Below are 27834 nucleotides of genomic sequence, written 5' to 3' on the forward strand. Positions count from 1 at the left end.
TAAAAATTCTTTGCCTCTCTAGACCGTGTACATTACATTAAGCGTTACTTTTCACCTTTTAAAAAATAATGGCGCAATGACTGTGTAATGTACTGCCACATTAGAACAAGGAAAGAAGAGCTATGCAAAGTGCACCTGCCTTTGGAGTGGCTTGATGTCTACACAGCAACCCCTTTTCCTTATTCCATCTTTAAATAAATGCACTGTGTTGTGACAACATTAATGCTGAGGTTATGCAAGATGCATGAAAATCTCCATAGAACTGGTTCTCAATCATAATTATGCTGCCAGCTTTCAATACAATTGGCCCTTGTGCAATGTATGCTGTTGCATGAGTGCAGGCAACAAAAGGCAGCCATGAAATGCATCTGGAGGACAGTCAACACCTGTTACAATTGGCCATAATTATCCAGCGGGAAAGGTCCATTATACGGTTAACCTCGATATAATGAAATTCTCTATATAGAGAAGTATTTAACATGTTATAACTTCATACCCATAAAACACCATGTATCTTTAACCTCAATGCATTATATTGTAGCATGTTTGTCCACAACTACAACGTACCGAAGTGTCACTGCTGCCGCAGAGGGAAATGGAGGCAATAATTTGCAGCTTCTGCTGGTGCCACTGGTCATATGGATGAGTTGCACGTGATTTTTACAAACGTGTTTGTCACATTGCATTGCTCGCAACAGAGAGAGGCCACCAAAGCAGAGCAGCTTCTTTTCCGGCAGTGGCTAAAGGGGCAAGGGCTACATCGCCTCAGTGCTCTCCTTGCCTTTGGAGCAGTGGAGAGGCAGTGTGTGCTGGAACCCTGCCGTGTTGTATTGCACACTACTCTACTGTCTTTATGCATTACTGTTTTTTATTATGCATCGTGCGTGCCATATGTCAGCGCCCAATTTCGTGTTTTTATTATCAGCGCATGTCAAGTAGCAAGCACGAGTGGCTACTGCCCAAATTTTAGGTCCAAAAAAGCATTAATTGAGCCCCCACCTCTGCCACATCTTTCAACTCCATGTTGGAACCAGCGTTTTCTTGAGTTAATAAATTTGCGACCGTAGCGGAGTTTAAAAGGCAGCTTTGTCACAATATGGGGGTGCGACGAGGTGAAGCGTATTGAAAATGTAGGGACCACATCCAATCGGACGTTGACTGTGTCTTGGCTAAGTTCGACCGTAATGGAGCTTGAAAGGCAGCCTTGCCACAATACGGGGGTGTGATGAGGTAAAGCATATTGAAAATCTGAAGGGGTCACTTTCAGTCAGACGTTGACTGTATTTGTCTTTGGGAAGTTCGAATTGTTTGAATAGTAGAATTCCAGTGCAAATCGAATCGAATAGCAAACACTATTAAAAAAATATTCGAAATTTCGAATATTCGCACACCCCTAGAAAAAAAAAAGACGTCGCTGCTTGTTTCAAGTCAACGTGAAGGGCTTCACTAGCATTGCTTGACCACAATACTCATTTAAACTGCAAGTAAGAGAGAGTGCCGAGTCTGTGTAATGTTGCCGGCTCACTTTCCAACTGCTTTTGCACTTTAGGCACATTTCAGGCTAGAAGTCATCACCACTTGTCAGCCTGTAATGGGTAGTGAGTGCATGTGCCATGTTATGCTATCAGTCGGGGGCATGCGATTTGGATTTCACTAGGGGTATGCGAACCCTTCAAACATGGTTTTTCCTTAAATTAAGATTTTTTTGCACGAAACTAGTGCCGCGAAGTTTCTGAATTGGTATTTTAACTACAGTATGGCATTGTTAAAATGCCAATTCAGAAACTTCGCTGCACGAATATTAAAGTTTAGTAGGGCTGACAATTGGGCTAGTTAGTAAGTATTCATTTACGAAACGGCACCACGAAGTAAGATAAAAGCACGAAGGAGCACACGAAACACAAGCGCTGAACTCTCAACTGAACTTTTATACACATGCGCGGAACATAAATATATACCCACACATGGCTACTTCGTGCTCCTTTGTGTTTTTGTCTTACTTCGTAGCGCCGTTTCATAAATACTAGAGCTGTGCGAATAGCAAAATTTTGGGTGCGAAGCGAATTCGAATAATAAAGATTGAGTGCGAATCGAATCGAATAATTTCGAATAATTTTCGAATATTTCTCAAACATTTTTCGAATAATTCGAAAAGTGAAATTACAGAAAAAGTTGCAGAGAATCCCTAAGTATGTTTTGTGAGATAGCAACATGAAAGTGTTTCTTTTCGCTAGGTTGATGAAGCGCTGGCGGGGTCAATTTCATAGTTGTCTTTCTTATCAAGAATGAGGCAATGTAGAGGCCGAATTGTATTTATGTTCATGATTTGGTGCAACCAAAGTGTTGCCGACAACACTTTACACGTGATAGGCAGAGATGCCATTTCCTCAGTCTCTCCTCCTCTTTCAAGTTCTGTGGAAGCACAACTGATGTGGCGGACAAGGGTGTGCTCTCTTCAAGTCCGGAGTTCCAAATCTGCCTCGTAGACGTCGATATATAAGAACATCTGAAATTTTGGATGCTAAAAAGCTTCGGCGTCCGATTTTTCGGACTTCCTGCCCAAATTTCAGGTCCAAAACAGCATTAATTGAGCCCCCAACTCTGCCACATCTTTCATCTCCATATTGGAACCAGCGTTTTCTTGAGTTAATACATTTGCGACCGTAGCGGAGCTTGAAAGGCAGCTTTGCCGCAATACGGGGATGTGATGAGGTGAAGCATACTGAAAATCTAGGGACCACTTCCAAACGGACGTTGACTGTCTCTTGGCTAAGTTCGACCGTAACGGATCTTGAAAGGCAGCTTTGCCGCAATACGGGGGTGTGAGGAGGTGAAGCATATTGAAAATCTAGGGACCACTTCCAATCGGACGTTGACTGTCTCTTGCCTAAGTTCGACCGTAACGGAGCTTGAAAGGCAGCTTTGCCGCAATACGGGGGTGTGATGAGGTGAAGCATATTGAAAATTTAGGGACCACTTTCAACCGGACTTTGTCTTGGCTAAATTCGACCGTAACGGAGCTTGAAAGGCAGCTTTGCCGCAATACGAGAGTGTAATGAGGTGAAGCATATTGAAAATCTGAAGGGGTCACTTTCAACCGGATGTTGACTGCATTTGTCTTTGGGAAGTTCGAATAGTTCGAATAGTAAAATTTCAGTGCGAATCGAATCGAATAGCAAACACTATTCGAAAAATATTCGAAATTTCGAATATTCGCACACCCCTAATAAATACGCATATTGAGTCAGTGCATTTTCACACAGTGTGCAAATGACCAGAAATAGTTGCATGCAGTGCACTGTCACCAGCACACATCACCGCAGCAAATGATATTGCATTTTTGCCATCTAGACAAATTTTTCCAAGAAACTTGGGTATTGTAGTTTATAGACCAATAGAGCCGAGTCCGTCAAAAGTTAAATTTGTTAGGAAAAATAAGGCAGACCAAACTTGGAGAGAATGATGGCCTGTTGCATCCGAAAGCATATTGTATGCGGATCCATTGCAACAGACACAGAGTGTAACACTACATAACATGATAGTCCAGGATGCACTATCACTTTGGCAACCCGTCACATGATGCATATTCATCTCTGTGTTTACGTTGTTGCAAAAATTCAAGATGGGTGAAAAATTATAGTTGCCTCCAATGGCCACCATGGTAGCACCATCCCTCAGGATACTCAACCAGTTTACTTTTTTGGTGATGCTCTTCTCTAGCGTTACATTCTTTCTTATTTATTGATCAAAATGTTCGGCCTCTGCACATGGTTTTTTTACACATGGTTTCCTTTTTGCTAATTTCATTTAAGGTTTTACTTTGGCATCCCTCGAAAGACCTGTGCAAGCTTAGTGAGTGATCGTTGCTCCCCTTTTCCCCTTATCGCTTTCAGAGCTGGGAGTGGAGGAAGAAGAGATGGAAGCAGATCTGGACGAAGCAGAAACGATACAAGGTGCAGTGGAGATCATGGAGGAGCCGAGGCAAGCCGGGAGACGCCGCCGGGCAGGGAACATGTCCAGCACAGCCACCACTACGACAACGTTGGTGGTACAGCAGTCGCCGTCTGCAGCTGGTGACAACACTCTGCGCCTTTCATTTGACCCACAGACATTACAGGCAAGTGCTTTGCTGGTTCACTGCTCTTTACGCACCTGGCACTGCTTTTTAAATTTTCGTAAGGTTACGCATTTCAACTCATTCTATGATGTTAATTACTTTAAGTGAAGCTTTGTGACAAACAAATACTGCTTGTGAAAATATTTGACAAGTTTTCCTTAGTAGCGCTGACAGTGTGCAAAGCATTCACTGGTATGTGAGAGAGGCATAGTTGCACACATGTAAAATTTTAGTACATAGTATAATTACTAATTAGAGAAAACGGCCAACATTGCCAAACAGTTTGAGAGCATCTAACTTCCTTTGGTTCAAGTACAACTAACTTTTAGTTATACAGTTAAACCTCAGTATTACAAAATTGCTTCAGCACGTGATACGGTGTTTTTGTTACTGCAGCACATGAAATAACAAGCATGGTTAGCCATTAAGCAGCAGCACCAAGCGTTATGAGTTCTTGTCTTTCTAGCGATTGTTCAGGAAATTCTGTGTCACTGACTCGGCTTGTATATGCAAGCGATCTCAATTGGTGGGATAAAGGACGTATTATGTGAATAAATTATGTGTAATAAAGCCTACTTAAGGGGGGACCCTGCTTCGGAGACATATTTTTTTGTTTTTGAGTACATTTTTATGAAACTTTCGCAGCTTATGTATTTTTATGTCCTGATTTCAAATATGCAATTATTTTTCTAGTACACTATGCTATTTTCAAAATATCAAATATTTCATGTGTATTGTTGGGAGCAAGATTTATTTATAAATTGTAAGAGTTATAAAGCAAATCAGCATATCACAACAAGCTGGAATGAATACTGTTTGCAATAAAACAAGAATGGATGTTCTAGGCCCAATTTAACAAAAGTTATAGTACGTTGAACACTTGGCAAGTCAGCGATGTCGAGCTCGGTCAAACTGGGATCAAGCTGGGAATGTTCAACATACCATAACTTTTGTTCAAATGGGCCTAGAACATCCATTCCTGTCTTATTGCATACAGCATTGATTCCAGGTTATTGTGATAGGCTGATTTGCTTGATAACTCTCACAGTTTAGAAATAAAGCCTGCTCCTAACAATATGAAAACTATTTAATAGTTTCAAAACTACATATTGTATTAGAACAATAATTGCATGTTTGAAATCAGCACATAAAAATACATAAGCTGTGAAAGTTTCATAATGATACGCTCAAAAACAAGAAACATGTTTCAGAAGCAGGGTCTCCCCTTAAAGGGACACTAAAGGCAAATAACAATTTATGTCAGAGTGAAAGCCCAATGTATGACAACTTCTAAAACGGCAATATTATAAACAGCAGTGCCCTACTTACCGTGAAATTAAGCTAAATGTATCACATGATGAGCGCCACGAGTGGGACATTTTCGAAGTGATCCCGATGACGTAGGGAAGTCGGCCTACAATAAATCACTAGTAATCAAACTAGCAGCAGTAAAAAAAGAACATTCCGAGCATCAAAATACGTAATAAAATGCTGTTTGTTCGTTTCCGCTTGATTCATGGAAAACAAAACCTCCGTGGCGTTGCCATGGGGAACGGCGCGCGTGGTTCAAAGGTTCCGTTTTCGCCGAGCTGTGCCTCGCCCGTCTCAGTGGTAGTTTCGGGATCGCGTACTGCCGTGCGTGTTTTGCGCGCTCGTTAAAGTCGCTCTGACAGGAAGTTCGACAAAATGCCGCATGCGTGTGATATTGCCGGATGCCCGAATGGTGCACAACGCCAGCGCTGCAGCAAGGAAACCGGTGTGTCTTTTCACTGGGTGCCGCGGAATGAACTCTTACGCTCGAAGTGGCTTAGTGTCATGCCGTTGCGCCAGTGTGCTAAACAGTCAAAACCTCTGCGTGTGTGCTCGCTGCACTTTCGTACTGAGGATTACGAGACCAACCGCAACTTGGTGACGGCTTTGAATGTGCCCATCCGAGCAAGTCTTTGCCGCAGCGCCGTTGTTGCTACTGTGGGTCCCGCTACTTCCGCTCGGCTGCCACTAGTGTCGGCGGCCGCGCAGTAAAAGCGGGCAACGTTGGGCACGGCAGCAGTGACGTAGGAGAGTCGTATTTTCAGGCGGGAGATTTGAAGCGCGCTAACGCAATGCGGACCACTAAAAACGTGATTTTATTTCAAAATAAGCACTTCCTTGGCACAAAAACAGCACTACGAGGTTTCTGGACCGCTATTTCAACAATCAACGTCGACTTAATATTTGCCTTTAGTGTCCCTTTAATGGGTTGCTGTTGACTCCCTGCATAGCGGCGACCAAAATTCGTGACACCGTACAATGTCCTGCTTGATTCTTCGGACACATGTGCGCGTGATGTAAAACAGAAAGCGTCGCCACTATAAACAGAGGTGCCGTAGTTCATGTTGTCACCTTGTGTTTGGGATTTTAGACCGCAGCTCTTTTGGTTTTGGGGTGTGCAACTGTTTTCGACGTTGCACGTTCACTGAAGTGAATGGAAGGCAAGTGGCTCTGTTCAGTGAACATGATTGCATCAGCGTTGCACTACTTTGAGCAACACTCAAAGTTATGATAACAAGCCATGGCATTCAAAACAGGTGTGATGGCTTCGGTTATCCCATATTATTGCTGTGCATTGTACCCGCATTTCTTTCGGCATGCATGATGTTCGGCCACCGTGACGAAGACTTCACCAGTGCATCATCAAGCCATAGTCGCCAGATGTCAGATTCTTGAAAACAAAATTTTCACGTTATTGAAATTAGTTTTCTGTACTGTCATATTATTGAAACATTGTACTGGCACTTCCCGTGCGCAGAAGAAGCCTTTGGCGACTATACATCGGTTAAAAGGTCGAATTTCAATATAACAAAATAAATTGCTGATTTTACCTTCTTTGTTATATTGAGGTTTAAGTGTACCAGAACTTTTGTATGTTTGTCAGTGTTTCTGCTTCATGGGGCCTCCCACTCTTCACTTAAAGTCCGAAATGTACTCTTAGTGTAGTTGTTTTCCACAACTAATTGATCTTCTAATGTTTATTTTGTCTTCATTGTATTTTTATGTGATAGTTTTTATGTACTATTTACGTCACTGCAGGGTTTCTTTCTCTTATTTGCAGTTCTGCAGTTTTGCAGTTCTCGCTTCAATTTTTTTGTGTGATCGAAAAGTTGTCTATTGAAATCCTGGTTTACTTAAACAGTTCTCCTTATTGAAAGTTTAAGAAGGATTCAATAATGAGATGTGCTCAACAAGCAAAACAAACAAATTTATACAAGAAATATGGAATTAAGGCACCCATGCCACCTTGTTGCATTATAAGGTGCCACCTAAGGGGAGTATGTTTGCCTTAAAAAAAGTCTGACAAATTCCTGAAGCATATATGAAGTCATCTACAGAGTGGTCATTAAAAAAGTCACTGCTATGGAACATGAGCCTGTTATCTTTTAACCGTAACGTTTACTTTCTTTTTCTTGGCTAATATACTCGGTCTCAATAATTTGTTGTAAATAATCCTTAGTGTTGCTGAACAGGACAATGTCATCTGTTAGTCCTTGCCAGTTTAATAGCTTGAATCTTTTAACCCTCTCCCAGCCGGGCTTTTATGGCACTGCCTCACACTCCCTGTCAAGTTTCATTTTCTTTTTTTGCATGTTATGTGGAAATTTTGTGTTAGCAATGCAGTAGGGTGCTCTTTAGGGCATGTAAGCATTATTATTAGGTATTATCTCATCAAATAAAAAGTAGCACTCATTACTAGCAAATTAACAATTACAAGAAAATTACAAGTAATGAACTGATTAACAAAATAATATGATTAGTCATTAATTCAGAGTGGCTGAGCCACTAATTATCCATTTTATTAGTAGTCCGAATTCATCAAGAGCTCCTGAATTTCTTCTTCTGTCAAATAGTGCACGCACATGGCACGGTGACTCGCTGTAGCTGCACTGTTGAGATGCTGGCATAGAGACGCAAACCGATGCTGATGTGGAAGCATGCGCTCCGGCTGTTCTCAAAAATTTCACTAGAAGTTGCATTTGTCTCTATATTCTCTCTATAAATGGTGGGGCACATACAGGTGTTGTCTCGCGAATGGCAGGGAGTGATTGAAAGAGGCAAAACAAGTATACTCGGCATTGTTAGGGCTTGTGTGTGTGTCTTCGCCCGAGTTATCCCGGGATCGGCAGTGAAAGGGTTAAGCATGTAATGAGTGAATAGCGTTGCAGAGATTGTGTCTCCTTGTCTGACCCCCTTGTTTATCGGTATATTATTCCACCTTTCTGGTGGAGAATTAAGTTAGCTGTCGAGCCTACAACAGTATTTGCTAATCTATTCACCTCTGTTTGCTGTACTCCTTCAATATGTAATGCCTTCATGGCTGCTGGTATCCCTGCTAAATCAAGTACATTTTTGTAATGCACTATTGCATGTGTGCATGTGTAGCCACGTGCAGAGGTTGGTTGTACTCTTTGGCAGATTTCTTGGTTATTTGATCGATGACATTGACCATTGTAGACGTTACCCCCTTCCTGGGGCAAGCCTTTTCTCTGTGTGTTGTTTTGATCCTGGTGAAAACTACCTTGGTGAATGGGTATCTTGCACAATGCTGAAGGCATGTCCTAATGAGCCTGTAATTGTTCAACTCTTTAAAATAACTCTTGTGGATAGGTGTAATGTTTGCATTCTTGCAACATGTGGTGGTATTCATACTTACAGTGAATACAAGTTTTTGAACACCACACGTGGCTTTGGAATGTACAGTTAGCTTTGTACTGGGTGTTTCAAGAAATGTGTCCAGAAATTCTCAAAAATCAGGGAAATGTGATATTTGTTCAATGCCCTCACAATTACTTCTTCTGTAGCCTCAGGCATCTTAAGATGGTTAATGACATCATTTGGGACAGTAATTAAGAAAGCTAAATTAATTAACTTTTTAATTAATGGAGTTAGGTGGTTATGTCAAATAGGAGAATTGAAGTTCTTCATGAGAAGAACCCATTGCAGCTTTGAAATACAGAAGTAGTAATTATTGTGGCGTAATGAAATTCAACCAAGTTCAGCGGCAAAACCGAAGCCGAAGCATCGATGACGCAACAAGCAGACGACCAGAATGGCGTCACTGTTCAAGAAAACGATTACAAAAATGTAGTTCCTCTGCGTTTGTTAACGTATGTGTGTCATGCATGCTAAAACTGCAAGCACATCCCGCACACCCATACATTGAAGTCGGTTGATGGTTGATATAACGACGCTCACTCGTGCTGAACGTCTCAGAAGAATATGACAGTTTCGCACTTCCGCATTTCGGTTTTGTTGCTGAATGTGGGTGAATTTCACAACTTCACAGTTATCGCTAGGGGCTGCTTTTTGGAAATCTCGAAGCTACAATGGGTTGTTCGCATGAAGGATTTCAATTCTCCCATTTGACATAACCGCCTAACTCCACGAAAATAGAAGTTAATTTAACTTTCTTAATTATTGTCCCAAATGATGTCTTTAGCCATATTAAGATGCCTCCGGCTACAGAAGAAGTAATTGTGAAGGCCTTGAACAAGTATTGCATTGCCCTGATTTTTGATAATTTTGGACACATTTCTTGAAACACCAGGTATATGTGCAATGAGTGCGCTTGGCCCATAGATCAGATTTTGACAACTCACTGTGCTTGCCCCCTTTCATATGCTTCGGCTGCTGCTTGCTTTTCTGGGAAAAGGTCTGCCCAATAAAGAGTTGGATCTATGACTTAGGGATTCAGCATTGTCCAGTGCTTTGCCGTCACCACAACTTGATGACATGCACCACTGTTTCATAAAAAAAATTTAGATGGCTTGAAGAACTGAGCTATGATTCCGCCATATTTTTTATCTCTCTCCAGGAAGAAGGCACACTGGTGCAGACGCCATCCGGCCAGCAAATCCTGCTCGTGGCTAACCCTGCACAGTTGCTAGCGCTGCAGCAACTGGCACTTCAACAAGACCAAGCCCTAGCCGCTGCCGACGAGCAACAGGACAGTCTCGAAGGGGACAATGTTGTCATTGCCACGGCCTCCCTGTCTGACCACTGAGCAATGGCATGCTCTCTGTGTTCATCATTTGTGTTCATTTTTTTTTTCTCTGTACATACGTATAGCCAGGCATTTCAGCGACAACTCTCACTAGCTGCAGATTCCTCTCATGAACTATTAAAGAACTGCTGAAAGTAAGGAATTTCGATACTAGGTTATAATTTTTGTCGACCAAAATTTGTAGCGGAAAGCACTTAAAGGGACACTAAAGAGAAACAATGAATCGGTTTAGATCGACAAATTGTGCTCCGAGAGCTCTAATGTCGTTAATTTGGCCATCATAGGTTTATTAATACAGGAGAAAATCAAGTTCAGAGTTTCATTTTTAAATTTCACGTCGAAATCCCCCCCGCGTGACGTCACGAATTTCAAACTGTATTTATTGTATTTTGGCACCATTGGCTCAACAAAGTTACCCCAAACTTGGTGCATTAAGTCTATGGCCCCCTCAGAGGACAAGGTACTTCATTTTTGCCGATTAGGAACTACGTAGTCCCTAGTAAGCGCCGTCAAAACATGTGACGTCAAGGCGAATGCTGCGGAAACTTCAAGGTGGCGTCGCCACGTACATTTTGTTTTTGCGCGTTTTCTCGCTTACTAAGCGTCTTCTCGCAGCAAGCGTGGTGTTTTTGGTATCGTGAAAGAGTACTTTACTAATATGAGAAAAATCATTTTGCTCTTTAGTGTCCCTTTAATAACCATCGTAAGTTGACTAGAGCTCAAATTTGCGTAACGTCAGGGTGGACATTGCAGTTGCAGATTTGAAGCCAGTTAGTGCTGAAATCACATGGGCTCTGTAGGAACTCGAAGATTAACTTGAGCTTCAAGATGTCCATATCTAAGCTTATGGCAAAACTCATTTGCGTCACATCTATTGGTTAGCTTGCAAAACTTTTCTTAAGATAACTGGGTGGAACTATGCGATATATCTGCATGTTTAACGTCTGATTTGTGGGGCAAGTGTGTCAAAAGTTGCGCTATTGTGAGCAGTATACTGCTTAGCATACAGAGCACTGACTGGCTTGAATTCTGTGATTGCAGTATTCAATAATGTAATGACACCTATAAATGTATTATAGTTTACTTATTGGAGGATTATTGGCAAATAATTTCTTATGTACACCACCACTGGAAACATTGAATTGCAAAAATTATTGCCTCGTGTCAACTTTCCTTAGTTAATTACAGACATTCACTGTAGGGACATGCCAACTGTAAATTTGTGTACAGGATAGTGCTCTTCAGCACATAAACTAACATAATATGACTGTGTGAAAGCTACATTGAATGAGTGACTTGCTCTGTATAAAAATGCTGAGACGTTGCTGATGCTGTGCATCAGAATGTGTCTCCGAATGTAAAAATAAAAGATATAAGCTAATATTCAGTCTGTTTATATCTTTTCTTACTTGCACTGTACACCATTTCAGTGAACTAGATTGTGTTGTCACTTCAAGCTTGGAGTGAGCACACTAATTGATTTGCTGGATGGCCTTTGGGATTGTTTGGCTGCTGTGTCTGTAGTTTCGGAGACCATAAAACAATCGCAACTGTATCAAAATAATGATGCCGTGAATATGCCACGCCTAGTGAACTGCACATACTCATAGTGACGTGCGGCATGTTATATGGAAGCTTAGTAGAAACGCTAAATCACTTTAGACTTAGAATGTTCTTTTGAAAACTGCATTGCTATTAAATTCATGCCATTTTATCATTATAACAAAAGAAAATGAAGATTAAAGCTTTTTTTTTTTTGTAATATCGCAATGCTAACCCAGTGCTGCTGCTTCGGTGTGATGTCACAGATTTCAAAGTTCGTTTTTTTTTCCTATTTACGCTGCTTTCCCTTGGTAAAGGGGCCAAAACTCGCCATGTTCTGTCTTTGGTTCCCTGGTGAAGCAAGTCTCTCGGTTATTTATTTTCTCATTATTCCTTTCTATCCCTTGTCCGCTTTGGCATTGCTCACTTCCAGGGTGTCGGAAAGAAGTGTTTTTTGTTTTGGTTTTAGTTTTATTCCACTGCAAAAGTTCCGTTCCATTTCTGATCCGAAACGAAAAAAAAAATGTTCAGTAATGGTTCGTAACGTTTTTTTCTTTTGTATGCAAAAATTTGAAATTAAGGTAATCGTAAAAAACATTGGATTTGTAATGTAGTTGCTTGCCTTCCTCTTGAGAAGTGGGACAGGCGTAAAACACGTTCTTCAGAGGAGCGGAAGTGACTGTACCACGAATTTCTACCAAGTAGCACAAACCAGTATACCCTTCAAGGTCATAGTATTTATTTTTCAAAAGTCAACTACAATTTTTTTTAGCGGGCTAAATGCTTTGTCAAGGGAGTGAGCATGATCTCAGAAGCAGCACGTCATTGAGTGTACTCTCTGATGTGCGAGACCGCTGTTCTGATAAAAAGATTGCCAGGCCTGCTCGGAACATGCAGCACAGTCCCAGCGAAAGGTGGAAGAGCAGACTTTGTAAAGTTCAATGTAGAATCTTTTGGGGCAACTAATACAAGTGCACTTGCAAGGTACCCACTACGCCATAAGTCGTCGTAATTTTTCTGAAGTAGCGAAGCACCCACTATGCCATTTTTCGTAATTCTTCGGAGAATCGTAGTACCTGCTACACATCTGTAAGGCATTATGTGCACTTTGTGCTGTGAATTATGGCTGAGCCCTTTGTAATGGGCTGGAAGCATTCAACAACCAACTCGTTGCATTGTGTGATGCCAGGTTGTTATTTTACTCTTCTGCCACGCTATATTACATATGTTAACACGATTCTTTGCCCAACATGACGCCTGTATAGAATATTTTTGCACAGGAGTTACAAGCACCAGCGTGGCACTCTGGTGGAATAATTTGACTGCCATGCAGAGGGCGGGGGTTCAAAACCCATCCGATCCTAGGAATTTGTTTTTCATTTCATTTTTTCCTATTTCACGCGATAGCGGTTACAGACACTGGCGGTGGCAGACAACTATGGCACCAAAATCAGCTGTTGTGATCTCATAACAGCTTTCGCTGTAACAGACTTCAGCGCCGACAATGCCCTCTCCACGCTGGCCTGCGTGACGGGCGCGCATAAGTCCACTTGCGTTAATATAAACATCTCTGGTTGCCACCATTCTTGTTTTTCGCACAATTTCAACGTATCTTTGCTTTGGAATTCCTGCCTTAGGTATGCGCTAATACTGTACCCCGAGATATGCATAATTGCTCACGTTGCATCACCTCAGTTGTTCCGGATTGCCAAGTTTTCTCGTGAACTGAAAAATGATTTAAAAAATTGCGGTTTCACTCCAGAACGAAATAAGACAAAGTTTTGGTTACGTTTTCGTTCCGGTCAAAAGTATTGTTTTCTTTTTTTTTTTCATTTTTAGTTTTCGTTCCGTTCCGACGCACTGCTCACTTCACAATGGAATACAAACTAACCCATTGCTTGACCATGCTATGGCTTTTATAGAAAACAATGCAGTCGATTACTGGCACATAATATGGCTGGTGTGGGAATTTCAAGGCAATGTCACCACCTGTTTTCTTTTTACACCTTTTCTTGCTTGCCAAGTGTCATCCGCAGTAGGAGCAGAGTTTTGGTATTGTGAAAGGTTGATTTGCTAATACAGTTGAAATTGTTTTTCTCTTTAGCATTAATTTAAGTCATGATGCAGTACCTATGTGCTGAGGAGCCCTCGTTTATGCTGAGGAGCCCTTGTTTATAGCGATGCCTAGTGAACGTGTGTGGCCTAGTAATAAAGAGCGTTATTATAGTTACTAAAACATCTGTCTTACTGTCTGAAGCACTTTTTTGTGCTCTCAAGTAACAGAAACTGAGTGGCCCAAACAAAGCAAATCATTCTAATGGCCATGTGAAGCACTGTATTCGCTTGGGTGTGATGACAAGTCGAGCCAGACATGAAATAAAATTGTTGGCAAAGCAAAATTATCTTTCATGAAAGCAACTTAACATACAGCCCCATAGAGTGTAAACTTTTCTTGGGTTGTGAGACCAGCAGAGGTAGAATCAAATTTGTTAATCTCGCGCTTGCGTTTGCAAAAGCCAGTGCTACAAAATCCACACCCCTGTCGTGCAGATAGGATGCATGCAATGGATAAATAACTGCGGACCGAACGTACTCTCTGTTATCTAGTTCGCCCCAGTGCACGCATGCTTGCCTGTTTGAGTCACTGTATTTACCTTCCCTTTGGCTATTTCTAACTCACTGACGAAGGAATATTTTGTTAGAAGTCCTTTCCGCAAGGAGCGCTAGCCTCGCTGCGATGCCTCCTTTCTCAGATTCCATCTCTTTCCCTTCCTCCCTCTCTCCACCTCGATCTGCTTGCTCCACCATGCATGCGGCGCGGCAGCGCAGGCAGCCAACGCAGCCAGTGGATGTGAAACCACCGAGTGGCGTGCTGCGTATGTGAGCGTTCAAAGGCGTACATGTTTACGTCGTGTGGTTAATCGTGCGCGTCAGCTGTTGTGATCATCAACCAACAGCGGAGGATTCTTGTTTGCGTGCGTTGTACTGCTGCGTGAGTACGTACAAATCCCTTTCCAGTCTCCGTGCGCGCGATCGAGCTGCACTTCGATTTGCGCTCACTTCTGTCGCCGTTTGTAGAAACTGCGGTTACTGGCTTATCTGACGAGTGGCATTAGCTGCGTAGCTGTTACGATTAGCCGATCTCGTAACATATACTGAAGTCTTACGTCAGACTGTCAGAAGCGCGGCGAGGAGCTTGTGCGGCGAGTCGTGACCATCGTAATTATGGTAAATAAAAGTTTTCGATCACTGCAGATTGTTTCGTAGTTGGCAAAGTTATGTTTCATTGCCTGTCATGGAATTTTTTGTTAGTTGGCAGCGTTGCGAGTTGCATGGAACGAGTTTCATACATGTTTCTTAAATGTTTTCTGCATCACGAGAGCGATCATCAACGTTCTTGTTTCAGGGCGAATGCGCGCGAAATCGAGCACATGTGAGAAACCCGAAACCTCAAGACCCGGCACTATTTTGCAGCAGCAGTTCGCGTAACATTCGCAAAGAGGTAAATGTTGTTAAGAAGAAATAGAAAAAAAGGGTAGCATAGAGTTTAGTTCGAGTATACTTCTATCCAAGTTCGATTAGCGAAGGCGGATAGCACAACGTGCCAAATATCTTGAAGAAAACGCAGGCACGTTTGTGAAAACGCCGTCAGACGCGTCGCTTTTGGCAAAACATCAATGGAAAACTGGTCGAGAGAAGCGATCGTCGGTGGCACCTGCAAATGCTGATGTAGGCACTCGAAATCGTGTGCCGAACAATTGCTCGCCTGCTTCTTTCTATCGTTTCTATTTATCAAGGCCCATGTTTTGCAGAACGGACTATTGCGCGAATAGCCTTGAAGGTGTGCTTGTTTTTCATGTTACGGCAGTCTTGCTTCGTGCGTTGCGTAAGTGTTTTGAGAAATCTTCCGCGCACGTCACGGTTTGGCTGCCGTCGTTAAAGTACGCACACAGGCTCCAGAGAGGAGGAGCTTGTCTGTCGCGGCAGACTCCTCTCCTCCGGGCAAATCACATGCGTATCCCACGTGAGCCGACGAAATGCAGCGCCCGCGGCCACTTTCCACGATAACTCGCTCGCCGGCGTAGCTCGTGTTGTGTCAGAACTTGCGAGATAGATAGCGTGATAGTTGCGACCTTCCCTCCTTCGTCCAGTTGTGCGCTCCTTGCGGGCGGATGTCGTCGAGCGGCGATCTGTGGAGTGCGCAGTTCGATAAGCCATTGAGGTCCTGTAGCCGCCAACCTAAGATAACAACACAGTGCGCATTGCCCCGCGGCGACACAGTCGGGAACTGATAGCAAACGCACGTCATTGCCAGGAAGTAGTTTATTTGTTGCCGTTTGCATAGCGCGCCTTTTTTTTTTTTTTCACAGTGCTATTACCACGAGCTCTCTTTCGCATTTGACTGCGTTGCACCCCAGTGTGGACATCAAAGTAATTTTCATTTGGTAAGCAATGCAAGAAATGAAAAATGGGAAACCGGTGAAGTTCACAAAAAGGTTTACATGCTCGATCCCTGGCATATACAGGCTATATTGCGGACAAAAATAATATAATCCTGAACGACCTTTAGACAGTTATCTTGTCGATATATAGTGTAGATGCCTTGTGCGAATTCATAAGTATGCAACTGACAAAGAGAATATTAGGTTGTCTTTTCTTTTTCGGAGGTGCACAGTGGAGTCTTTTTCCAGTTCAATTGTATGCACATTGACTTGGCACTAGCCATTGATTGGAGCTATATATTTTGCATTGCAGGATTCACCATGCATCTAGGTAAAACAACGAAGACACGAGAGAACTTTGGTGGCTGGGTGCTGCCTGTGGAGCAGATGGACAATCTTAAAAAAAAGCCATATTTGTACAATGCAAGTGCTGGCTCGGTATTGGAACTTCTGTTCCTCCAGAGGTTGGTGGCACCGAGTGGCCTTTGATAAATGCCAAAAACAATTTTAAGCCAGTTTATAGGCCCATATATTCAGTTAATCACTTTTAGGTATGTTTTTGCATGTCAGAATAATGCCTGGCACAACCTCCCACAGGTGCAAAATGACATCCTTTGTGCTGGCTTATCCAGTGAAATAGGCATTGAAAGCAATGTACTCAAACAAGATCAACTGAAAATGCAATCCTGGGTTGTACGGTGTTTGTTTTTTAAATGCAGGAAGGGTATTGCCAACGTATGGTAACCGCTAGGACCAAGGATTCCTTTTTCGATTTCACGGCACCTCTTACAAGTCCATGCTTAAGGTCGCTATGCACAAATATTTTGCAGTGTTGAGGTGTTTACCAACCGATGTGCTTAACATTTCTAGTATACGTTTTTGCAAAGGTGTCAGATATTCTCGTTTAAGCATTGGCTGCACTGCACTTGGGCAACACTCTGTCAATCCATTAAAACTTGACAAACTACGATTTTCATAGTGATCTCATGGCACACAGTGCTTTGTGTGTCTCATATGTCTTCTTTGTGCCGTCGTACGTGCTGCAAATGTGGAAGACGGCATAGTGTCTTTTCTGCTCTAAAACCCCACATCAGAAAATTTCCACCGACTTAATGCCATGTAATCTGACCTTTTGAAAAAAAACACTAGCTTATAAGGATGAAGTCAAAAAAAGACATCAAATAAAGAGGCACTTTATTAATTCATGTGACTTAATTCATTATAATAATGTGTTAATGTGGCATATGTTTTACTTGACGTGTTTTGGAACTTTCGCCTGAACGTTAATTAGCTACTGCCGTGGCTACTGCTGCTGTCATAAAGCAAAAAATACTTAAATTTTTTAGGCTTATATTGATGTACAGTACCCACAGATTTAAACGTGACATTATTTTTTTTAGTATGACTGCTATGAGCAATTGCTCGCGTTACTCACATCATGTCGCTGCACATCTGGCTCCTAAGGTAATGTTGGTATGGTGTTTGAGTCAAAAGCACGCCAATATCACACTGTAGACACTGAAAACGATAGTATGTACATTACTTAACCCTAAATTTTTGCATTTTCGTCTGTGAGTACTGTACATAATCTTGCTAGCATTATTAATTTCAGCATAAAAACTTCGTCGCACTACCGATGAGGCAGCTTCATTTCGTTTCACTAAGCAACATGTTCTGCCTATCCACATAGGTTTTGGATGTGGTGCCTGAAGTTTGTGCCTGAAAGGACAGCACCGTGTGTTCTCACGTGTTCAGGACTTGTAATAAATGTGTGTTGCTGTTTACTTCTTCTAAGCTACAGCACTGATCTTCGCTCAGAGGTAAGCTTCTTTCTCTTTTATTTCTGCCCATGTGATTTTGCCTGTGTTCTTGTTAGCCAGCTTCCTTGCCTTTAATTGTATATGGAGTAACCTGGTCCGAAGGAAAAGTTATAATCCTCTAAAAATAGTGAAATGCTGGGAAGAATTTTAGAATAAAGATATGATTAGGTGGTTTTACGCTTCCTTTGGTTAAGTATCCTTAAAAGAAGCAAACTGCACTATGTAAAGATTTTTTTCTTGGAAAAGAGCTTGAGTGCCTGCTAGCAATAGCAAAAGTTTTTCCATTTGATAAAATAAATTGCCTGCATTGTATCCTTTGCCACAACTGTGCAATTTTCTTTCATAGTCTTTTTCAAGATCTGATTTCAAGCACAGAAAATTTTGATTGTGGGATTTCTTTTAATAAATACTATTACCTTTACCTCACTTGCTTCTCTGTGTTGCATATAATTTGTAGAACGCTTTTCCTTACATAGATAACACTGAAATAAACCACGTTTTTCTTGTACCAATGTCCGAAAAATAGTTCATTGCAACGCAACTGTAGCTTGGAATAGCACAGATTTGTTTGCGTGAACAAATGCTGAGTAACAGTCCTGTAACATCTGTACAAGTTCATAAACTTTGCATTCTTCCTGTATAAGTACATCATGTGTTATTTTCAAAAATTTAATTCTCTCCTTGCCATTTGCCCTGAGAATGCCATCAGAAATTCGCCTTGTATTTATACAGATACTACAATATGCTTGCCAACAAAGCTTTGGGCTGGATTTTTTGTCTGAAAAATAATATATAACTACAGCAACATGACTTGATGCTGCATTCCTGCACACACAGCCATATAATACTTTTATAAAAAACATGCACATTTACGTGAGTTTGTTTCTAAGCTAACCTGTTATATCTGTCAGTATCTGACTTATTTATCATTTGAGACGTACTGTCACCTCCGCATAAAGCCACACCAGGGCTGGGCAGTATCACGATACAAGAGTATCGCGATAGTATTTCAGATACTTTTCAGTATCTGTATTTCTGCATCGAGGTACATTAGAAAAATGTATTTGTATAGCACTAGTGGAATACTTTTACGATGTATCGATTGTATTGCGATACTGTGCAGGATGCGGGTACCTCGTTACTTTTTTTTTTATGGATATGAGCTGAGGCATGTTTCCAGGGGAGGGGGGGGGGTGAAGTTTTTTTTTTGTGTGCCCAGACAAGCAAAGGCGCGCCGCCGGTCGGCCACATAGAAAGGGCTGCGATGGTTTCCCCTCAAGCACAGAACGGCCCTTGTGGTAAAGCACGCGAGGCCACTGATGGCAGAATCGCATAAGCCGTGTTGCCGGCCTCTGCCAACGAAAGTCGCTGTTCCTCAAGGCCAGTGCAGCATGCCTAATTATTTTCTGGTGGCAAGCCATTACTTCATGACCCCCCGTGCGCATAGCGCCTCGAGACAGAGGCTTTGCAATGCTTCGTGCACAGTGCTTCCAAAAGCAGTTCCCGTAGTGGGGCCGGAAGGGACTAGAAGATGGCTGTCTCTGGTCAAGCTTTCAGCCACCCCTCCAGTGTGTCAGGGTGTGTTCCTACTTGATTCGCTAGCGTGAAACGGCCTTTTGTGGTACCAGGCTCCCCCACCGCCGGAGCCAACTGCGCCTGTTGCGGCTTGCTGAAATGGGTGTTGGTAGCGTCGGTGGTAATGACAGATTTATTGAAGAGTGGCCCTTTCGGCCCAGGCGACGAGTGCTTGCTGTAGTCTCTGAACGGGCACTCTGAACAGCTGTCCCTGCTCCCACGTCAGTTTTGAGAGAGCTGGCAGGAGTGACCTGGGAGGGTTTAACGCTCTCACCCCCAAAGAACACCATTTTAGGAAGCTAATGTTTGAGTTGTGCAGTGCTGTGAGGTACTGTGACAAATTATGCTGAGGGTACTGTGATAAATAAATAAAAACACTTACTTCAAGTTTCAGTGCACTGCAACTTTATTTGCAACATTATGCTGCACTTAATAAATGTATTTGTATAGTATGAGCATCCCCGCATCCCCAAAATAAAAAAAAAATATTCCAGTAACTGTATTGCTGTATCTGTATTCCAGGATACCTTTTTTCGTCTTTTTGCAAAAGTATGTCCAAAATATCCTGTTACGTCGAAGGCAAATGTATCTCGGTACCTGTATTTTAGGCTTCCGAACCATGTATTTCGATATCTGTATTCCGGAATACTTTTCCAAGTATCTCTGCCCAGCCCTGAACCACACCAATAGGTATTCGAAGTGTGGAGCGAAGTCTGCTCATGAGGTGTTGAAATGTATAGGGCTGGCATTCGCTCAGGGTTATGTGGTCAAGACGATTGCCTTGGCCAAAACATATATAAATACTTGACATATGATTCTGTGTATGTGGTACAAAACTTATATGGCTAAAGTGAAAGCTCAGTGGGTCTGGATGCATACAAGAAAAGTGGGTACACGGCCGAAAATGTTAGGAGTAAAAGAATTGGTTTCTTGTACGTACACCCACTTTTTTCCTTCAGATGTGTGTGTGTGTGTGTGTGTGTGTAGTATATTTATGATATATCGTATTTTCTTGCATATAACCTCACCAAAAACGGGAAAATGTGCTTAAAAAGTGGGGGTGCGGGTTATATGCGAGAAAATACGGTATCTGTACCGTGAGTACAGGCCACCCACCTAGAAATTGAAATGAAAGAAAGTTTTGTACATACGATTGGCATGCATTTAAGCATAAAATTGCATAAATAAAGTTGTATTTGTGAACATGCATTGTTTTCATGGCATATTTTTGTTAAAGTGCAGATTGTATAAAAGTAGAATGAAAGAGTCTAGTGAACACTTTTTGTTTTTTATTGCATTGTAGGAGTAGGCTTTTTTTTTGCTTTGATTGTACGACGTTCATCTGTTCTTACACATTCTGTTCTGTTGCTTTTGCTTGGTGGGGGTGCTTGCTGCTTGTTATTCCTGTGCGGTGTATAAATAACCTGTTGCCCTCTCTGTCCCTCGCTTATCTTCACAGCATGTGGGTGTTGTTTGCAAAAACATGTGGTTGATGCATGCAGTTTTTTTTTCTGAGGTAATTTGTTCCCACATAAAGTCCAGGAGGCACATCTGGTAGCACGCAAACTTAAACTGCAATAACAATTTCGGATCTCTCTTTCAACTAGTACTATGTTTCTGTGAACATCATTGCATGCACGAATAGTCGTAGCATCATAACAAGAAAAATGTATTTCTTGCTTAAAATCATTGGACTTGTCTGTAAATTTGTGATCACCACACCTTTCAGTTTGGAAGGTGATGTGTATCATCAGGGGGAATAAACATTTTACTCTATTGAAGTGATTGGCTTTATTCGTGGCCAAAGATGAGTGACAGAAATTATTAACGCAATGCTGATCTTTGAAGATGAGATACAAAAGAAGGCATCGCTGTTTTATTGCTTCCTGTCAGTGTTACTAACTTTTTTTTAGTATCCTTGTAAAGAAATTACGTGATCTAAAAAAAAATAAAGCTGTTTTCTTGTGCTTGTGTTTTTTTGTTTATGTGCATGAGATGGCTTTCCACTGATGATCTGTAGTGCTATGTAGTGTGCAGAAACAGTACCATCATGTTCTTTTTTATGCATAGAAGCTTTGACAGATCTCAAGTAAAAATTACCCAACTCTAAAGTGTAACTCAGAAATGAAGTGCTGACTTTAAAGGAACACTAAAGAGAAAAATGTTCTTTCTCATATTAGTAAATTACTTTTTCACAATTACAAAAACACCACACTTGTATTGAGAAGACGTTTGGTGAGTAAGAAAAAGTGCAAAAAGAAAATGCGGGTGGCAATGCCACCTTGAAATTCCTGCACTAAAAGTTGTTAAGTCATGGATTTTGACAGCATCTACTAGGTCATACGTAGTTCCTAATCAGTAAAAATTAAGTGCACTTGCCTCATGACGGAGTCATAGACCTAACATATCAAATTTCAGGAAATTTCGCTCAGCCAACATTGCCAAAATACAAAAAATACGCTTTGGAATTCGTGATGTCATGTAGTGAGATTTTGGCATGAAATTTAAAAATGGTACTTTGACATAGATTTCTCCTCTGTTAACAAACCTATAATGGTGAAATGAATTATTCTCTGAGTAGAATTTATCAGTTCAAACCGATTCATTGTTTCACTTTAATGAGCTGGGACTTCATCTTTTATCGTACCGAAATCCATGTTAATTGCGTTGAGGTAATCTTGCCTGATATAGATTTTGACATCTCTATGGAGATGTCACTTATATGAGGTGGTGATTGCTATATGTCAGTCATGTTAATAACCAGCAAACCTTTCCAGCATCCTATCAGCAGAACTGACAACTGGGTGATTTAGTTTTTTTGTGTTCTAATAACAATAGTTTTCCTGTGTGCCCGTAGCAGATTTCATATTGAGAAGCACCGATAACCAAGAACTTCATATTTCACTCATTGTTACCATTCTTTTACTGGTCCCCATGCTGCCCTTTCTTTTTCTTTTTTTTTTGTCAGTAGTGAGCACAAATAACGATGTAAAAGAAAAAGTTCACTCAAGATAACCCTCTGTTAAGTAGCACTGCCGCCATATTTTTGACAATGGCTGCTTTTTATCGATTCAGCAGTGACCTGTCATGCACAAAATGTACATCACATGTACATATAAGGACATCAAGGAACGCACTTAATTAATGCATCGTTACTCACTGGAAAGGCATGTTGCTGTCTATAACTGCCTATTGCTTTTCTTTTGTTAGTATGTCAATGTTTAATGAGCCATTGTTAACTCTGCCCTTGCTACCTTGTTGTGACATGAGCAGGCCAACAAGCCATTGTTGTGCTCATTTGCTTCTTGCATCACATTTAAATGGGATGTAATTCCAACTTGCCAAGCCGTCAGTGCTGCTTTGGTCTCTCTCGTATGATGTAGCTATAATTAAGGTCCATTATTGAAATTGGTGATCTTATTGTGGCCAGGCAAGCAATGAGAAAAGTAGTAGAAAAGCAATTGCATTGTTTGTCTTAATCGTATGTTTCTGTGCAGCACTGGTTAAACTGTCGTACTCTTTCTCCCTTATCATCCTGCACAGACTGTTGACTAAGGTGGGAGGTGTAAAGCAGGTCATATTGGCTTAGCTTGGCCTGCATAACAGCCTTATTTCGCTTGCAGAGTATGTTCTTGGAATGTCATTATGGAGATTGGGGCATGTTGGTTTCCTTGCGAATTTATTGGAGTGCCACTATTAAATGATCTCAGTAAAAGTGAAAAGCCCATCTTTTCCCCCTTCAGTTAACTGTCACATTAGGCATCATAATCTTTGAAAAGGTGCAGTTTCACAAATGGACATCTGATTATATATGTGAGCTGGTGCAAACATGACAAAAGGCAAACATGCTACTCTTAAAATGTGCCCAAATTGTGCGTCTTTTGCACTTTTCAAAGCTGTGACAGCTTCACATATTTCGATTTCTAGGGCATTTAGTTTCATTCTGCCTTTTATTGGCAATTATATAATAAGCTGGTTGATCTAGTTGGTGAACCTGCCCCATAGAACACCACTCTTATATTGTCAAACAGATTGAATAGTCCGGTTTATATTTTCATACCTGTGTGGTTCAGTAAAAGAAAATTTTGCAAATTGTAACATCTTGTTATTTGCTGCAACCTGCACTAGTAGTTGCGTGAGCAAAGAGCTGTTGGATTTGCACATGTGCTGCGGACAAGTCCTGCTGCTACCGGTCTCTGAAAAAATAAAAAATCTTGAAAAGAAAAGTGGGCTTCACAACTTGTGACCCATGGGACAAAGCAACAAGTTGGACTAACAAGCAGAGGGCTGCCGTGTGTTCTTTTTTTTCTCTCTCTCTCTCTACCCCTCACCGTTACTCTGGTAACTAGGCACCATGGTGGACCTTTGTGCTGTGTGCATTATCTTTGTTCCTGTATCAACTGCTGGACGCTTTAGATGGCAAACAGGCCATCAAGGTACAGAACACTGCACTGGAGGAAGTTTACGACCATGGTTGTGATGCCCTGTCTACTTGTAAGTCTGCCCTCCTTTTCACTCGCTGCATGTTTTTCTTCTTCACTGCTCCACTCGTAGAGAGAAATATACACTTTCATTTAGACGTAATCCTCCATTTTTTAACTGAGTATTGTATTGGGAGCTGTATCTGCGATTGATTACGTTGGGTGACTGTTGCCTAGCTCTTTGTTGCGCAAAAAGAGGTTGGGCGCTGTTTCGCACTTTAGCAGCACGATCTGCTGCCCACATGGTTGTTGCTCAAAGTATCTGTGCTTATTGAGAATAATGGTAACGGAAAGTGTTTTCTTTAGTGATAAACTTCTGCAGCCATGTCTAATCTTACTTAGTATGGCCAACTAGTGCATGCCAAAAGTGATCAGTCGAAAATATGGCCCCCGGCTTGTGTCTGAAAACGCACATATCATGGGACAGCTCTGAAAAGTTCCTTCGTTTTTACCCCTGCTACGTTCAGTTACGAACCTTGCATGTCAACTGGATGCGAAAGTCTTTTAATAATTGCTTTCAGCATTGCGCAAATTGCTGTAAAATTCTTGAAGTTTCACTATGCAGTTTGTCCAAAGCTGTGACATTCAAAATGGACCAGCTTAGCTGTCTCTGGTACTTCGGTATCTGTAGTAAATAGAAAGCTGTTCTACCTTGGACCGAGGAAAGTGGACATAGCCAAGGGATCTCACTGGCACTGCCATTTACCAATACAAAATAATATATTCAGCACGTAAGCGAGCAGAGTAATAAATCCTTAATCATTGTTTTTTCTAGATTAGACAACACCAGGAATTTTTTTTTGGGGGGGGGGGGGGGGGGGTGGGGGGGGGGGGGGGGCACACTTGCTGGAAAGCTTGACTATTTGAGAAAAACACCTATTTTCATCATTTATTCTTGGTAAAAACATGTACTTCACCAATATTTCGGGGGGGGAGGGGTGGAGAGGCAGGCCCCTAGCCCCCCCCCCCCCCCCCCCTCCGGCTACGGGCCTTAGTTGAACCCTTTTATAGAGGCGCCGATGTAACAGACAATTGGGCATAAGAAACACCAGTGTGCCTACACTATAATAGGGGTTGATCACAAAATGAGAATGTGGTGCTCTGATTATAAGAGGCCTCTCTTATAAGAGACAACAACTGGTGAATCTCTCTTGTAACTGGGTTCAACTGTATAATGTTTCTGATCTGCTTTGGGTGAGCCTAATGCAAGAAAAATGAGGGCGTTATTGGATCATTAACTGGGCTTCTTAATTAGATTAGTATCGCTGTGCAAGGTTCTAATGCAGTGTGAAACCAGAATTTAGAAGCTGTAAGATGGAGCGTTTAGACAGCTGTTCGTGCAAGTTTCTTGCATTCTTTATATGTACACTTTGCCTTGAGCTTATGTTGCCATTCAAAACTACGTTGTCACAGCTATGGAAAGGGCTTTTTGACAAGATGAAAATCACTGACTTTGGGCTGTTACATCACGGAACTCGAGGTTGAACTGCTCTAATGTGATGTCTTTCATTGATAATCTACTTTTTAAGACAGACAGGCTTGACCTTTCATCTTTTTAAGATATTCTAATATAAAATTAAAAGGCTCTCGTTCTGTACACTTGCATAAGGCGTTATAGTGCAGGATTTAACTTTAATGGATTTATCTAGCTTACTCTCATTGCTACATTTAATGCTGTTAAAGCCATTTTGATGTGTATTTCACAGATAGTGTTAAGTCATGCTTTTTTGTGCCTAATATTTAGTAGCATTGCAAAAGAAGGAATAAAGTAGATTCTGATTCCGTGTACAGCAGTGCTTGCTTGCCTCCTTTTTTGTAACTTCGTTTTGCTACCATGAACATATTATGTTTCATTTTGGCAGCTGTAAGATATGGGTTAAAGCACTGTTTTTGGGGAGATGTGTTTTAATGGTTTCACTATATTCATTGGAGCTTCTTCATCCATTGTTATCATTGTTGCCTTGCATGTGCCTCTCAGGCTCCATGGCATTTTCGCTTTCACAGAAAATGGTTTTCTGAGCTCACTGCTCCACAAGCATGAGGTGAATAATCCATTTTTCAGACTGTTGATGTATGACTGTTAATGAATCACTTTGCATCTTGATAGCTGTTGTACACCCAATAGATTTGAGCATTTAAAAACTGTTTAGGTTATGAGCAGGGTATCTAAGGTGCTCGGAGAAGTCATGGAATTGTTAAGCAAGCTGTAAAAAAAAATTGACCATATGGAGAGGTGAGTTAAACAGAGAAGTGCTGAAGTGCTGTATCTTGGTTTACTAAACCTTTGTATTTCAGCTTTCTAACGTACTGTAGAAATTAAATGGTGTACTGAGTATTCATTTTATCCACTAATAATCAAGTTTTTTATTTCTGCCATGTAAGAGCAGATAAGAACACTAAAGAACAATCAACCAACCTAAAATGGCTTAGTGTTTTCCGTCAGTGCATACTAAGCATAAACTGCTTGCATAATTGACAGCGGGAAGATGAAAGTTTGGAGTTTAGCCTTGTTTTTATCTTATCTTTTCTCATGAATAGTAATCCATAAAATTATGCTTCAACAGTGCTTACCTCTCGAAAGCGTCACTTTTGAAATCACCGGTAATTGTATTAAGATAGTTGACAGAAAACATGTACCGTATTTACTTGCATAATTCTCGCACCCCCCACATTGCCCAGCAAAAATGCGATTTTCTTTTTCCTCGCGTAATTATCGCACCCAGAAAAATCGCAGCAACAAATGTCGTCTGCTTCTTGCAGCCAATGATGATGATAGCGTGCGGCAGCCTAGCGCCATCTCTTACGCATCATGCATACTACCAGCGCACGGAGCCCTAATCCAATGGGCCGATACGGAAGCTATACAGCTGCTTTCAAGTTAAAGGTCATCGATCATACACTGGAAAACGGCAACAGGGCCGCCGGCAGGCACTTCGGCGTGGATGAATTTTGTGTGCGCTACTGGCGACGGCAGCACGAACAGCTGAAAGCCACGAACAAGGCCCGCAAGGCCTTCCGTGGGCCTAAGACCGGGAAATATCCACAGGTTGAGGCGGCACTGCTTGATTACATCAAGGGTCTCCGCGCGGACGGGTGTGCCGTTTCAATCGACTTGATCAGAAACCAGGCGCGCTTAATTGCCTGGAAGGAGGGCATCTCAGCGCAAGATTTCCGCGCGAGCAACGGGTGGGCCACACGATTTATGCGCCGAAGTGGATTGTCACTTGGGAAATGGACAACTTTGTGTCAGCGACTACCCTCGGCGTATGAAGACAAGATCGTCAGTTTTCATCGATCCGGGAGGAAAAGAACTTGCTGCTCTAGCAGATCGGAAACGCGGATCAAACGCCGCTCAACTTTGACATGCCTTCGGGCACAACTGTTGAGCAAAAAGGTGTTCGGAGTGTGTTTATCAGAACAGTGCACATCAGAGCAACAGATGCCGAGAAGCAGAGGTGCACCGTCATGCTCGCCGTAGCAGCGGATGGTCGTAAGCTGCCACCGTTCGTTATTTTTAAACGGAAGACCCTCCCGAAAGCCAAGCTCACCCCTGGAATTCATGTACGGGTACAGGAAAAAGGTTGGATGACCGTTGACCTTATGGTAGATTGGGTAAAGACTGTCTGGGGACGCCGCCCAGGGGCACTTCTTTACCCGTCGCTGCTGGTCGTCGACAGCTTCCGCGGTCACCTTGTCGACTCCGTTCGGACGAAGCTGAAAGAGCTGCGGACTGATCTCGCCGTCATTCCAGGCGGTCTGACATCGATGCTGCAGCCTCTGGACGTATCCTTGAACAAACCGTTCAAGGATAATGTTCGGA

General features: G+C 41.9%; 2 protein-coding genes across 4 annotated transcripts in view; both read left to right on the forward strand.

Annotated features, from left to right (window-relative positions):
- LOC119382701 (zinc finger protein 143) overlaps positions 1–11535 on the forward strand; it is a 29764-nt gene extending 18229 nt beyond the window's left edge. Inside the window, exons 11-12 of the mRNA XM_049412302.1 lie at positions 3894–4121; positions 9970–11535. Of these exons, the coding sequence (XP_049268259.1) occupies positions 3894–4121; positions 9970–10154 (413 nt within the window). The 3' untranslated portion in view covers positions 10155–11535. The remainder of the gene's footprint in view (positions 1–3893; positions 4122–9969) is intronic.
- Positions 11536–14508: 2973 nt separating this feature from the next.
- The window catches only part of LOC119382702 (choline/ethanolaminephosphotransferase 1), a 37884-nt gene continuing 24558 nt past the window's right edge, over positions 14509–27834 (forward strand). For 2 of the 3 annotated variants that reach the window (XR_007415062.1, XM_037650529.2), the window contains exons 1-4: positions 14519–14688; positions 16452–16602; positions 17829–17958; positions 23883–24027. Coding sequence is in view for 2 of the 3 variants with exons in the window: in XM_037650529.2 (XP_037506457.1) it covers positions 16460–16602; positions 17829–17958; positions 23883–24027 (418 nt within the window). In the remaining variant the exon portion in view is untranslated. Of the gene's footprint in view, positions 14693–16451; positions 16603–17828; positions 17959–23882; positions 24028–27834 lie in introns of all 3 variants that reach the window. The other variant, XM_037650528.2, reaches the window with a different exon arrangement.

Source organism: Rhipicephalus sanguineus, chromosome 2 (assembly GCF_013339695.2).
Source record: "Rhipicephalus sanguineus isolate Rsan-2018 chromosome 2, BIME_Rsan_1.4, whole genome shotgun sequence".
Classification (NCBI taxonomy): Eukaryota; Metazoa; Arthropoda; class Arachnida; order Ixodida; family Ixodidae; genus Rhipicephalus; species Rhipicephalus sanguineus.